This window comes from Aegilops tauschii, chromosome 2 (genome assembly GCF_002575655.3).
Source record: "Aegilops tauschii subsp. strangulata cultivar AL8/78 chromosome 2, Aet v6.0, whole genome shotgun sequence".
NCBI classification, from domain to species: Eukaryota; Viridiplantae; Streptophyta; class Magnoliopsida; order Poales; family Poaceae; genus Aegilops; species Aegilops tauschii.
The window spans coordinates 3355178-3370054 of record NC_053036.3 but is presented as its reverse complement, the minus strand read 5'-3'; the positions used below and the strand labels follow the sequence as shown (position 1 = coordinate 3370054).

The 14877-nt window shown below is 47.9% G+C and overlaps 1 protein-coding gene and 1 pseudogene across 3 annotated transcripts; both read right to left on the bottom strand.

Moving 5' to 3' along the window:
- LOC141020631 (putative disease resistance protein RGA4) overlaps nucleotides 1–14877 on the bottom strand; it is a 355307-nt pseudogene that overhangs the window by 89669 nt on the left and 250761 nt on the right.
- LOC109751678 (uncharacterized) lies at nucleotides 6457–14487 on the bottom strand. 3 transcript variants are annotated; one of them, XM_045232419.2, is made up of 4 exons: nucleotides 14312–14487; nucleotides 11819–13191; nucleotides 11659–11735; nucleotides 6457–11515 (listed from the first exon to the last, which is right to left on the bottom strand). In XM_045232419.2, the coding sequence occupies exon 4, from the start codon at nucleotides 11486–11488 to the stop codon at nucleotides 10376–10378; it is 1113 nt and encodes a 370-aa protein (XP_045088354.1). In that variant the 5' UTR covers nucleotides 11489–11515; nucleotides 11659–11735; nucleotides 11819–13191; nucleotides 14312–14487; the 3' UTR covers nucleotides 6457–10375. The 3 variants fall into 3 exon arrangements, with proteins under 3 accessions (XP_045088354.1, XP_040257162.1, XP_020166154.1); XM_040401228.3 differs by lacking the exon at nucleotides 14312–14487 and having other exon boundaries at nucleotides 11659–11739; nucleotides 11819–14294; XM_020310565.4 differs by lacking the exon at nucleotides 14312–14487 and having other exon boundaries at nucleotides 11819–14294.

The window sequence follows — 14877 nt, the reverse complement described above, 5'->3', positions numbered from 1 at the left end:
TACTCCTCCCGCTGCGGAAACCAGGTCTGCGGTGCTGTGCCGCGCCCTGCACCGGAAGAACCACGGCCTCACCATGCGGAGCCCGGCTAACTGCGAGCTCGGTTTTGCTGGCTTTGCCAGGATCGCGGTTCACGATGGTGTCTCCTTCGCCGAGGATTCCTGTTGAGAAGCCGTCTGGCGATGGTGCTGTGCAAGACGTGATGGTGCAGGTGGTGCCATCCATGCCGAGTCCAGTGCAGCCTCTACGGTCGGCGGCGTAGCACGCACAGCGGCCGGCGTCACCTTCGGCATGGAGCGGACGTGAGGGCCTCTAGAGTTTCCCACTCCACGCTTTCAAGCTGATCGGCCAGCGCATGGACACGTACGCCCTCTCCTCCGGCCCCTATGAGCTATGACGGCCAACGTCGTGCAGGACTGGCTTCGGTTGCATCAGTCGACACCAACGACACCGTCGGAGCTGCCCGCACTCGAGGCAGCGCCATCTTACTCGGGATCCAGGGCAATACATGTCGCGCGCCGAGAGTTCATGCGCGTCCGAAACCATTGCTGCAGTCGCTCACCCTGACCATCTCATGTTCGTCGGTGACTCGATGGAAGGTGCTTTTATCTCTATAGGCCTCACGTCTAGAGCTACGCAGTTCACCGAGCTTGAAACTACACCGATTTTAGGTTTTGTAAGAAGCAACACACACGTGCTAAGCTTGCCGTAAGAAGTTGACTGGACTTTAAGAAGCTTGATCGATTGTGTGTGCGTCGCCGGCGGCGAGGCGGACGTTGTGGACAAGGCGCTGAACCTGTGGACCTTCGTGGTGCTCACGTGTGACACCCTGCAGTACATGTGCTCGCCTCTCTGGCGCTGTTGGAGCCTGCTGCCCCCGGTTTTGGCCGTGTGCGCGTGCGCCGCTGCATCGGTGACCAAGCGTGTGCCGGCCTGGAGGGTGGACCTCAAGAAGACGGTGAAGCAAGGCTGAAAGCTGACAAGGTGCTTTTGCGGCGCGACGGCAGCAGGGCTCGTCGGCGAGCTGCGGGGATGAGCCTGCAGGAAAGAGGGCGAGCGTCTCAATTTCCGTATACATAGAATAACTGAATAAGTACGGGAGAGATAAAAATTACAATAATTGTTTGCCTCATTTTTCTGGCTAGAAAAGAGACGGAGAAGCTATGTCCGTTGGTTTAAAAAGAGAGAGCGGGGAGCATGGAGCGGGAGCAGGCAAGCTCCGTCACGACTTCACCGCGCATCCTACTACGCCGACCGCGACGCCGAAACTACATCACGCAGATGCAACAGCTTCACATACATGCACAGCGACCAAGTCCATGGGCATGCTACGATCGAGCTCCAACCAGATTAGCATCGGCATCGAGCTTCATTGGGACCCGGCTCAACGCGTCTCCAGCTTCATCGACCCGATCTCCAGCATTGGCATCTCATCGACACATCTACTCCAACACACAGAGGTGCAGCCAGCCGAACACATCCACACCGAGCCGGCCTGATGCAACTGCATGGATATCTACACCACCGATCGGTACCTCTGCATCGACCCTGTGTGCTACATCATCGAGGTGTACGACTACATCACACCCAAGAAAAAAAATCTTCGTCGAGCACATCTACAAGAAGCGACCATGACATCCACCGTCCACACGCTAGGCCACTGTGGAAAGAGATGCAAGTCTTCATCGACTTCTCCGGCACGACACGGCATCGACACATCGTCGCCGCGAGGGACGCCTTAAAGCGACATCATCGTTGACATGCCGCTGCAACGTCATTGCCGACACTTCATCGCCAAGGTCTTCATCAACATGGTCTTCACCAACAACTTCGTCAACACACCACCACCGCCTCGTCCACAAGATGGAAATCTAGCATCCTCTGATAGACTTTTTTGCAAGACGCAACCTCGACGACGGCAATGACCGCGTCACGATGATGACATCGACCGTGTCATGCACGACGACATGAATGCATCGACACGGCGTCACTACAGTGATGACCCTAGATGGCCACAAAGTTCTGGCAAAACCGATGTGTGCTCGATGGGCTTCCGCCGGTCTTGGCAAACCGGTAGACTCATCGCCGACGCACCCTCTGACATCCGCAAGGCGCATCGTCTACATCTGCAGCTCCGTCATAGCGCATTTTTTTGTGCCTCCGGATTTGTGTAGCTTCATCATTTACGATGAATTCCACATCGACCACGACTAGTTCGACCACGCTACATCACAACCGGCAACCTCGACATCGACCAGGACTACGCCTACAGTAACACATCGGCAATAACTCTAGTCAACATCGTCCGCGTCGTCACTAGCGTCCACTCCATTCCCGCTATGACCGCGGGAGGGAATAGAGGAGAGTCAAGGGAGGCACCAGAAGGGGACACAGTCACCGCCCTAAGTGTCGACCCATCAGAGACGCAGTTGATGATGACGCAGTGGAGAAGACAACGAAAGTGCAAGACTTCAAATTCAGTCGTAATCGTCTGCTTCACTCTCGCTATGACTGAGGGGGAATGTTAGAAGTATATTGTGTTTAAGATAGAGATAGGAGTTAGAGATACAATATATTAAATCATGCATGACTTGCCCTCTACTCCAAGTCTCTCTCCCCCACATGTACTCCCTCGGATTCTTTTTTCTTTGCGCCTAAGACCGAGCTCGCATATACCAAGGAAAAGATCTTTAGGTTAAATCCGGACCAAACTGCCCCTGGTTTGCCATAGATAAAAAAAACTGAGTAATTATGATCTGCATGCAACCCATTGGCGCAGCAGGTTTTACGCCTCAATTCCTGTGCGCACTAGTCTCTCTGTGTCTCTCTGCATGCGCTTCTCCCCCCCCCCCCCCCCCCCCCCTCTCTCTCTCTCTGCAAGGCCTATGCCATGACTGCGACGATGTGGTCCTCGCGGAGCCGCCCGGTGCATCATCCGCCGACGATAGAAAGTAGGTGGCTAGCACAGACGGCACGGCCTCCTGGTTCTTCACATGGAGTACCCAACCAAAACTCGTAAATCTTCTCACAGGGGACATCACTCTGATGCCTCAACTTCCAGAGAATGTCGATGAGAAGACAAAACAGCATTCGCTTTGAGTAGTAGTGTCTCAGAATCCCTGGCTTTAGTCTTTTCTATCTAATAAAATTATACTCTTTGAGTAGTATAAATGGGAAAACAGCATTCACTCAATTAGCATGACATGTTCATTGCAATCAACTTGCACACAGGCTGCTTACTATATGAAAGCTTCTTCATCTGGTACAGTTGCCGAATGGCTCTCATCAAAGATAAAAGTAGTAGTCTTGAGAGAAGTAAACCACCAAATTCAGATCCGCGAAAACCCTCGGCTCCGCAGCTTCTCCTCCACATCTGAAAAAGCTTCCGTCCCTTGTCATTGGTGTACACCACACCGCCATGGTGGTAACGGATCACGGCCACACTGAAAGCGCACGGCATCAACAGCATCAACATCCCTTGAAAACAACTTCGTCCATGCTCAGCAAAGGGCCAAGTTTCTTTCCTTTCAGATCAACGTGAGCAGAGCATTCCCATCCATGTTCAGCAGGGCATAGCTCTTCCTGTGCAAAATATCTATCATTCCTCAGATGCCGCCACCAACGCCACCACACAGTAAGAGGAGATTTTGGGTATGTAGCTGCAATCTATATCTATAGAAGCCAGCCAGTAAGAGGAGATTTTGGGTGTGCTGCAACACATATTTCATCTTTTAATCAGGTAAAACCCACACTCCCCGTCTGAAACAACATCACTTTTAATCAGGTGCACCGAGCTGAGGTTCAACCACTACTTTCCCAACAACAAAAACTTAAGTCGTTTGTTCCTTTAATCAAGTCTTCAAGAGCTTTTGACAAAATGTAAACACAAGTAGCTACAAGCCTACAAGAGAAACACAATAACACGTGAAAAGCAAGCAATCAGAAATTAGGAATGCAGGAACAGCTGGTACTGATAGGAACATAGCAGTATGTTTAAAAAAATGATCACCTAAATATCTGTAGCTTGACCCAAAGTCTTATTTATTCCATACTGATGCTGTACTGACATTTTGATTGTGACAATCAAAATAGGCACGTCTTGATGAATGACAATAACCCAAATTTAAATGCAAAAGATGAAGCCCATAAGATCAAAAGAACACCTGCACAAAGAACCAAACCATATTTTTTATCACAGGTTATGTTAGTAATGAGTAGTAATAAGCCCTGCTTCGGTACACCTCTACCCCAAAAAGGTATAACGGGCAATATGTACCTTTGCCAGAACGTACCCACTTTCGTATGTTGGACCGGCAGAACGTATACGCCATATCCAGTTTGGCTACCCTACCCGCCGGGCCCTCACAGAAAAAGGAAAAGAAAAGAAAACCGTTGGACCCTCCCGATCCACAACCGTTGTCGCGACTCTGACCAGTGGCCATCTCCAGTCGTCGCCGACCCCGCTTGGACCCCGCTCGTGAGTCGACGTTGGTGTTGGGCTCATCGGCATCATTGGACGCTGCGCCGTCCACGCCCCCTCCTCGCACACGGCACCGTTGTCGTCACCCTCCTTGCAATTGGCAGCGCCAAGCATGCCGTCATCAGCGCTCCTCCCGCATGCGTCGCCGCCCCTCGTAGAAGACCTTCCAACCAGCGACGCACTTCCGCCTCCCCCACACTGCTAACCAAGACAAGGACGATGTCGACGCCCGGCCTGCGTTGGATCAACATAAGGTTTGCTCTTGCCATACTAGTTATTTTTTGCACATTGAAATGGTGCGAAAAATGATTCACTGCTTTGTTGCTATACTTGAACCATTTGACAGTGCCTTTGTGCATATTGAAATGGTGCGGAAAAAATTCATGTGAACCGTGAATGCTATCATCTGCTTTGCTTCTGTACATGTTTTTTGTGTGCATTACACAACACCATTGATTTCGCATTTGAATTGAATATGTCCCTGATGATGTTGTGTAGTGTTCGGATTAAGCATGAACTCCAATTGAAGGTGCTTGGATAGACCATGAAACTGGATATGCCGGCGATGAATCTTGTAGCGAGAATAGATCTTGGTCGTCATATGAAACCCTACCTCCCGGGACAACCATATCAGTGAGGATGGAGCCGACAGTGCTAAGTGACGTGTAAGTTGTCAATTTTTTTATGACAAGCGACAACATGAGAACTTACATGTCTTACTTCTAAAATTCTATAGGTAGATGTCGCTGTTGACAATGAGCACAATGACTTCGAGGAATCTTATGCTGATGTCAAGTACGTTGAAAAAAATTTACGGCAAGGAATGATATAACAACTGAGTGACGACAACTTACATGTCTTTAAGTCTAATTTTGTAGGTGGATGATCATGGTGATGATGATAAATTAGACATGGACATTGGGCATGATGAATATTAGCAAGAGACACTGGGTAGACATTGAGAGGTAATGGCAATGCCATTTGGTTTAGAAGCGGAGGCGTACGTATTCTACAACAACTATGTGAAGGAACATGGCTTCAACATAAGAAGTGATAGGGTGAAGGGAGGAAAAGGTGCTTTGGGAATTATACGCTCGAGGAGATTTGTTTGTTCCAAGGCTAGGAAATGGCGGAGCAAGTTTTTAACCATGGATGGCCACAGCCGTAGTCTAACACCGGAGACTCGGTGCTACTGCGATGCTCATTTCACTGTGAAGTTTGATAGATCTTGTGTAGTTTGGTTTGTTGGGCGTTTCCTCAATGGTCACAACTATGTTAGCAGTTACTTCACACGAGACTCGTGACAAATTATGCGTGACTGAAACACCACTCATAATACTCACCTCCGCTCTTTGTTGGGACAATAACTATGGAGATGCTCTTACACGATGGTGCTACACTACCTTGTGTCTCTGCTTGCATGCCATCAAGCATTTTCTAACGCTGTTGCCGAGGAGCTAAGCGCGGAGTACTATTTACGTAACTGATTTCTAGGTGTTTTTATTGTAGATGCTAGCTGTCACCGATAGAGGCCCTACTTGTTCTGGAAGAACTTACCTACCGGATTATATTCTGCATTTTTCCCAGGATCTACAAGTTTCATTAATTGAAAATACCAACGAACAAACTTCTGAGCTAAACACTTTGTCTGCAGATATGCCGATCACACCGAAGGAGGGGAAGACTCTGGACGAGTATTGTGCACCATACATGGGCTCAAGATCTCCATGGTTTATTCGACTAATTTTTCTGCTTCTGAGTATTTTGATTTTCGTGTAGAATAGATAGAACAGAATAGATCCCCGCAGAAAAAAAAAAGATAGAATGGAATAGATAAATTGTAGATATATAAAATTCAAAGCTGGTGGGTTGGGTCAGGATCGACGTGGAATGGAAGAAGTCGTACGCGCGAAGATGATTACAAATATCCAATTGGCACAAATAAAATGCACGCATCAGTAGAGTACACGTACATTCAATGGAACGGAGCCTTTATTTAATGTATGTATGCTTACATGGTGAACGATTACAATAATTGTGATAATAAAGATAGCACATGGAGCTTGGCAGCTGGCAAAGCGATGCTAGCTATTTCTGGAACGTGAGGATGCCCAAGCACATGGACCCGTCGCTCTGCTTGTGCCAGGGGCACTCCTGCTTCTTCTCGGCACCGTCGTCGGCGTAGACCAGCGTGACCGGCGGGTACAGGTCCGTCGTGCACAGCGGGCCGAATTGACGGTGGAGCTCCTTGGCCGTACTGAACTCATCCTTGAGTAGCCCGAACGCCTTCTCGTTGAGGAACGGGAAAGGAAAGGCCGTGACGATCAGGATCACACCGTGCTGGCCGTCCTCAAGCTTGTGATCGCCGACTATTATGCCGGTGACCCTGGAGTACTGGATGCTGCGGCCTTGCGCGTCCTTATCATGAAACTTAATGCCTTTCTCGACACCGTCTTTGGCTGCATCTACAATTTCCTTCAGCTTTTTCATCGACTTGAGGTTTTCTTTGGTCCAGCCATCCACCTTAGGAAGGTGCTGAGCAATGGCTTTGGGATTGAATAATGCGGCAGAGACCGCATGCGTCGAGTGAAGGGAGACGGCCATGGTAAGCACCGCGACGAGGAAGCTAACACTCTTCACCATTGGACCAATACTGATCAACAAGCTAGTGAGGTCTAGCCGAGTGTTGTACGCGCGCGCGCGTGTGTGTGTCGGGGGGCTGTGTGTAGTAGGAGTATAGACGGGTCCTCTCCTCTCTATATATAGGCCAGGCCGCGGCGGGTTGACACACGGTTTTCAAGTTTCAACCACCATTCGTGTGGGCTATGCCGCCATATACGTACATGGATGGGGCAAAGAGTTTTTCTTGCTTGCGCTTAGAGCCTTTCTTCCTCAATCATGTGGTCACAAGAATAAGGCTGATCATATTGGGGAGTACCTTAGACTTAGACTAGTAACATGCATACGGGTAGTAACATATGTGTGATATCATGCAAGCCTTCATTTATTTAGAAGTAGACTCATTTTTTTCTTGGGGTGCGCTATGTTACGGTAACATATTATTTTACCGCAAGTGAATTTGTCTCAGGGTGTGTTATGTTACTAGCTAAGTTACTTCCACTGTGATGTGTGTGCATGCACGTTATTGAAACTAGTTATGACATGTGAACAAGCCTCGATATTCTCCAACGTCGCCGAGTCGTAAGCCGCTTAAGTAAATTATATGCACAACTTTTCATGAGCGCATTTTTTCTTGTAGACTAGCTTTGTATATAGCGTTTGCATTATTGTTGAGATCAACTTTTACATTGTTTGCACTGCCTTGGCAAACAATTGAGTACAGTTGGTGCTCGTCAATACAATCAAGATAGGTTCGTTTGTCCAAACACTAGTTTGTGATTACTACATGATGAGAACAATGGAAATATTATCCCGATTCTCAATCCTATTCACCTCTCTTGACCAGTAATATGTACGCCAACTACTGATTCCTAAATATGTTCAAGAAAATGATTACGTGTGCATATAGTCTCCAATGTGACTTTTTGACCATTAAGTTTATATACCTAGCTCATTATAGAGTCTTTGTATTATGACTCCATTCTGTTCTATGAAAAAACTTATGACACAAATTCAAAGTGTTATATGTGAATTAGCACATTCGAACAATGTTTTATTAATCAGTAATCGAAGATGTGTAGAATAATAATTTGGCCCCTCATGACCAGGGATGAATTAATGCAGGTAGCTAGCCCTGGCATAGGAATACAATGTCCTGGAGGTGGCAGAGACAAGATAGGTAAGGTTTTGGTTTTTCTTGTTTGATGATGAAAACTACTCACCGTTGGAGTACGTAGTAATGTGCAGCAGTGCATATGATTATGGAGCTTGAGTCGCACATAACCACCAAACACCACATATTCTCACCGTTAGAGTAGAAAATTAGAGAAGAATTAATTAAGGGGAGGCAGGGCCTAGTTGGACAAGTGGTCTACTAGTGGCACTTAGGGACCGAGTCCATATTCTTGATCTACTGGGTGGCACCTAATAATTGGAATCAACGTCAGAGTTGGACAAGTTTATTGTCTTCCATATGATGAGGTAGGTTGTCTAACGTGCTGGAGGGATTGTTCGTGGAAAGAGCCAAAGTGTTGATTCGTGGAGGTGAGGTCATCTCATCTACGTACATAGACCATTACTTGCTGACGTAATCTGGGGCACAAACCAGGAAAGTGATGGGCCCTCGAAAATGAAGAAACATGGCATGTTCATATTGTAATCCGGGGCACAGACCAGATATTTCATCAAAAACCAAAAAACATGGCGTAGTGAGTTCAGAGAACCTCGTTGTGCTATCTTTTTCTTTTCGTGAATACGCAAGCTACGTATCATTTCATTGATAGATAGAATAGCAGGAGTAACATGATGATAGATGCATGACGCGTTCACCGGAGGGCGAGGATGCACCTACAATGAGCAGAAGAACCTCGGAGGTGCTGAGCCCCATGAGCAAACTTGTAGACACCTAATACGGTGGTTCCAACTGGGAGATTGCCGCCAATTCCCTAGCTCATTGTGCTATCTGGTGGGCAACCTTGTTGAGTTCTGCTATCTGTCGAGAAAACATGGCAGGTAGCATCCACACCATTGAGTTTTTCTATCTGGCGAGTAACCTTTGTTGCTACTTCTCCATTTCTTCTTCACCAGAATAAACTACTCTTCTCCATTTCTTCTTCAGCTGGTGAAGGGTGGCTTGGCTCTCTGTGGTAATGGGCGGGCAGTCGTTGGTGGCCTCGCGTTGAGCTGCATCGGCCGCCATGGTGAGGCGACACGGGGTGTGTCCCGTGGGGACTTCTTAGGAGGGATGGGAGGCCCCGATGTCGGGCCACCCGTCGCCGGTGCGGGGGTGCACCGGTCCAAATGCGCCTGCTCCTCCTCCCCATTTCCTCGGCCGTGTGCCTTCTGGCGAGCTCTGTCGATGTTCGAGGAAGGACGGTTGCTGGCTGCTCCATCGGTTGGGGTCTGCCAATCAGGCCAAAGTCAAGGACTTTGGGTGTTCACGAAGGTGCTTGGATATAGGGCAGCCGCCCTGGCGGTGGGAGACACAATATTCATGGGCGGAGCGCACGTCTTGGGTGCAGTCGGGCAGCCATGGTCACGCGGGGTGGCATGGTTGGTAATGTTTGGTCTAGCATGGTCGTTTGGCAGAGGGAAGGTTAACACCATAGTGCATAACTTGCCCGGTTCTTTCCGGTCGATGGTGGCGGCGGCGGCGGGCGCCGTTTTCCTTCATGAAGGCTCCGTCGTGGTGTTCCCTTCTTCACATTGCTCTAGATGAAAACTTGATCGGGATTGGGTGGTGGTAACAATTCAGTCGTGCCCTTCTTGAAGGCACCGCCTTGGAGTCCATGCTCCGTCATTGTCTCGCTTCACATCTTCTCGGTGGCTAGTTCTCAGGAGCTCCTCGTTGGCCCCAAGTGGTTCTTTTTGGCTCATCTATAGTTTTCTTGGCGGTCGATTGGGTAGTGTTGCGGTGCATCGGTATCCTTGTATCTTGTCTTGGGTGTGTGTGTTGTGTTTGTCGGTGGCGTGTTGTATCCGGGTTTGTATCTCTGGTCGTTGCTTTATATATAAAGCAGAGTGAAAGCCTTTTTCAATAAATATATTTTAGGGAAATGATCCAAATCATCAGACTGATAACGACGCGAGCGTCCGTCACCTTTGTGGCCGTCAGATCTTATTTTAATCAGATGGCTCAGGAGCAACGTATTACCTAAACTAAGTCTTGCAACTAAGTAGTTATTGCAATCTCGCCACCGCAACAACCGGTGTGTTGCGGGATCTGGATCCCCTTGAGAGCAATCACCTACCGTGCTGCTCTTGAGCTCCCAGTCAAGCTACAACCTCTGCGCACTGCTCTGACCGCCGCCTCTAGCAAACACGCCAACGAGGCCGCCGACAAGCACGGCCGCCACCGCCTGCAAGCACACTGGCGAGGCTGCCAATAAGCATGTTGACGAGGCTACCGCAAGCACCAGCGGGCACCACCCGCGTTCCTCACGAGCAGTCCCCACCACACTGCTCCAACCACCGCCATCAGGGCTCGCTGGAAAATGATTCTGCACTTGCTGGTTGCGATATATGTGTTGTATAAGAGTTGTCTTCCCCATTCCCCCTGGACCCACTACCGGCAGCACAGTTAGACCCTTGTCATAGTATTGACCCTTGGTGATATCATGTATGATGCTATTCATGACATGGTCCCTTCCATACAGTTTTGGCTCATCAATTCTACTTTTGGTGATAGGACGACTCAGGGCAATGTCTGGGACAGTTCTAGGGCCACAATGTATCAGAATCTTGCTAACCTCATTGCGCATAAGTTGCAATTTCTCTACAATGTCCTTCATCCTTTGAGAGAAATAAACCCTATTAAACTCAAGCTTTGGTGTTTCTTGCACATTGCCACAGTCATCATCACTATCATAGTCATCATCACGAACATGTGGATGCGGGGAAGATGAGCAAGTGAGGAGTTTACCGATCTTGGGCATGCATCCGCTAAGCTCCTGATTGGTGTCTGGGGCCGAGGAGTCGCTGTGTGACCTCTGCCGATGCTTAGCACAGTTGACCAGTTTGCCAAAAGCTTTGGCGGTGTGGCGAGCATTGAAGGCAAGGTTGTGGAAGCAACCCTTGTCGTGCTCGCCTGCAGCATCGTGGGTGCCGTGGAGCTCATCGTGGATGCGGAAGTAGTCGAGCTCATCTAGCAAGTCTTCAGCATTTTGCGCCGAGTCACGCAGCTTCTGCAACAACATCTCCATGGCCGGCCCGCCGAGCTCCTTGCGGCCAGCTTGTTCGAGCGTGGCCTTCACCAGCATTAGTTCCATGCTGAGGGCCTCGATGTTGAAACCGAAGTTCCTGGTGGCCGCCCATGCCTCCAGCACCCCATCCGCAACAGGGGCTAGCGCCTTGCCCACCACCCATTGCGCCGCACTGAGGGCCGCGTACATCCTCCCCCTGATGCAGAGATGGATGACCTACAACGATTCAGGAACCAAAGGGAATCCAGTCATTCGTGGATATATGCATGAATTGGTTTGCCGTCACCAATCCTGGTGGAGAAGGATAGTAGTACTTGTATAGCCTATCTGCAAATTAAAGGAGAGGAGTAGGTACTTACGATGTGCACACGTGCACGAGTTGCTGGTTTGCCAGTGACGGACGCCGCCTGCCTTCGTGCTTGCCTGCTGTGGAGGTCTAGCTAGTTGCAAAAGGGAGGGTTAAGCCGTTGAGAGAGAGAGAGCGAGAGAGAACTGATATTGATATACAATCTCTCTAACCTGTAAGCTGGGTAAACACGGAGTCTTAGTCTCCTCTGTTGCAAGCCAAAAAGGAATTGAAAGTGGTGTGGGTGGATGACAGCTCAAAAGATGGCAAGATAAGATGCCATACCATTCACACTGAGATATCACAACTTCTCCAGCCACACAAAAAAGAGAATACGGTGCTGTAGAAAAAGGCTCTAAAAATGAGGAAGAATATGATACTATGAGAATTGTGCCGGTGGGTCACAAAAGTATTTGGCAGCACTTGATAATTAATCAGCGATCAAACAAAACTAATTAACGTGCTACAACTGCTTGCTTGCAAAGCACAAGTGTGAGGCGTAAGCACTTCCAAATGTACTGCCAAGGGTGGAGTCGTTGCAGGAACACCTTGTTTGGTGTTTGGGCTTGTTTGGAGTTTCAGAGACACGAGAAACAAATGCGTGCATTCTTTGGAGTTTCGGCTGGAGCCTAAAGGTGAAAGGGCAGCAAGGCATCAGTGCTTGTCCTTGTGGGGCAGGAGCTTGGAACAAGATTAGAAGAACCGGTGCCTTTCACGTAATAACGGAATAATGGAAGGAGAAAAAGAAAAGAAAAGGGATCAATGCTGCTACAGACTAAGAAAGTATCTTTCCACCATTATTTCTTCCTTTAGTACCCTGTTCAACTTAGATCAAGGCTAGAGATGGCACCCTGCTATACTAGTGCTCAAGCCAGCACTCTTTTTTTTTCCTTTTTTGTGCCTGGAACGAGGAAGTGCGTTGACACAGCCAAGTTGAGCGCCCGGAGGGTGGCGCTGAGCAAGGGTCAGATTTGGTTCGATTTTTAGAGTAAGGTTATTTTGAACTTTCAAACAAGGGTTAGCTTTGTCAATTCTCACACACACGCCATCAAGGAGTGGTAGGTCTGCAATGATTTCATGCAAATGAAATCAACAGGATTGTACACACACAGACTAAACGGGAGATATGACAGAAAGCTTGACCATTTATTTGTTTCTGGAATTATTTTATGTCGAGATGAACAGTATAGATAACTAACATTTGCAAACATAAGCCAGTGAATCACTGGCATATATAACTGACCTAATGGAAGAACAATAGCCAGAAATAGGTAGAGAGATCTTTATCTTTAAAAAAAAGAGAGGAGTTCCAATTGCCAACCCAAGTTGAAAATCAATTGCCTGGCAAACACACATGTAGCATGATGGATGATGGATGAACTAACCGAGAAGCCGGCACCTCAATTGCATGCTATTTTACTAACACATGAATCTCTAGCTAGTTACTGTGAAATAATTAGAATGAAAACAAAATCATTCTTGCCTGACCGAGAGCTTGTATGGGAAGGCCTTTCCAACACGAAATGTAGGCGGTCATCAACAGTTACTGAAAAATGGAAGCAATAAGCACTTTCATCAATAAAGAAACAGCTGTTCATCATCAGATGACATAACGGCATCCTGGATAGAAGGTGTTGCGTAGCACACTCCAGGTGCCTGGCCGCCTTGAGAAATGCTTTGACGGAAACTCATTTGTTCTCTGAAAAGTATATGGAATTCAGGAAATGCACTTGTATAAAATATTCAGAACTGCAGCCCGATCAGCTTGTGATTCTGGAAACTTCAACAGTGGGAATTAAGGAGCTTATGGCACACAGCTCGATGAGCTTGTGATTCAGACCAAGAGACGTCTTTGGGAGGAGCATTGGATTTGCTACAGGTAACACCTCATACCAAGCACTAGGTGATAGAATCTGTGTTACACATAGACACAGGCTTTAATTTGTCGTGGTCACCAGAGCAGCAGGACTCTGATTGTGTGTTCAAATTAATGTGCTGCAGACCTCCTTCATTTTACACAGTTTGCTTGCAAGAATAGATCCATGGACATATAAAAAGATAGATGTCGTGCTCACATTTACATGTAGCTGGTGCGTTTAGTAGTAAGAAGAATGTATTGAGCTCAGCTCGCCGGTTGTTGTTATCACTGTCTGGCAATGAGAGTGGGTGTGCTTTGGCATGTATGTGTCTCCGTTGGGGTTGTTGGTTGGTCACTAGACTAGAGTGCTGCAGAGTGTGTGCAGCAGCACTCCACTAGTTTGTGATGAACACAACCAGAGCATTAAGCAAGCAAGCAAACTTAACTCTACTAGAGGAGGAAGAAGGTGTTTGCCTGTGTGCCTAATTGCGGGATCCAGCCGGCCAGCCGTACTAGCTAGTAATTCAGAGCGTAGGGTCCACTCCAGGAGTATCTGGATCTTCTTCAGAAAGATGCTTTGATGCATTTTGATTGACTGCGCCAGTGTTGGTTTTTGAGATCATTAAACAAAAGAGCAAGGCAGACGATGTATACTCCTTGGCTACTGCAATGTAATCGCCGGTCAGTGTTTATTGGATGAAGACAACAGCCAAGACCCCAAACCCAAAGCAGCGCGAGAAACGAACGTCACGGGAATAAACACAAACACATGGCGGGCGGGCGGGCGGGCAGGTGGACGAAAGCTGACCTGACCTGACCCGGTGGCGGTGGCTCCAGCTGAACGGGAGAGAGGTCAGGCCGGCCGCTAGCAGCTGGAAGACGACGCGTCCTCGTCCTTGCCCGCCGTCCCACAGGTGTCTCCTCGCCGTCGCCGTCGCCGCCGTCTGTTGGACTCGTCGGAAGCAGAGCAGCAGGGAGGAAGGAAAGGAATGGTGGCCCACTTCGGTGCTGTAGTTGCTGCAGGGCCGCCGGGTACATACATGGCCCCGCCCGGGTGGCCTCTATTTTGTTTATTTATGCGTCACAACGTAAATTATGTTCAGGATCTCTAAAAAAACGTCAATTATGTTTATGTGAAAAAACCCATCATTTTTTTAGAAACTTTTGTGAACATTCTTTAAAAAAGAACATTTGAAAGAAACCATTACCTTTTTAAAGATGCGAACATTTTTCTATAAATATGAACTTTTTTAAAAAAATGAACATTTTCTAATAATTTCATGAGCATCTTCTAGAATTATGGACATTTAAATAGCATGAACAATTTTTAAAAGAAAATAAATACCAAAAATGCAAATATAAAAAATTAAACTT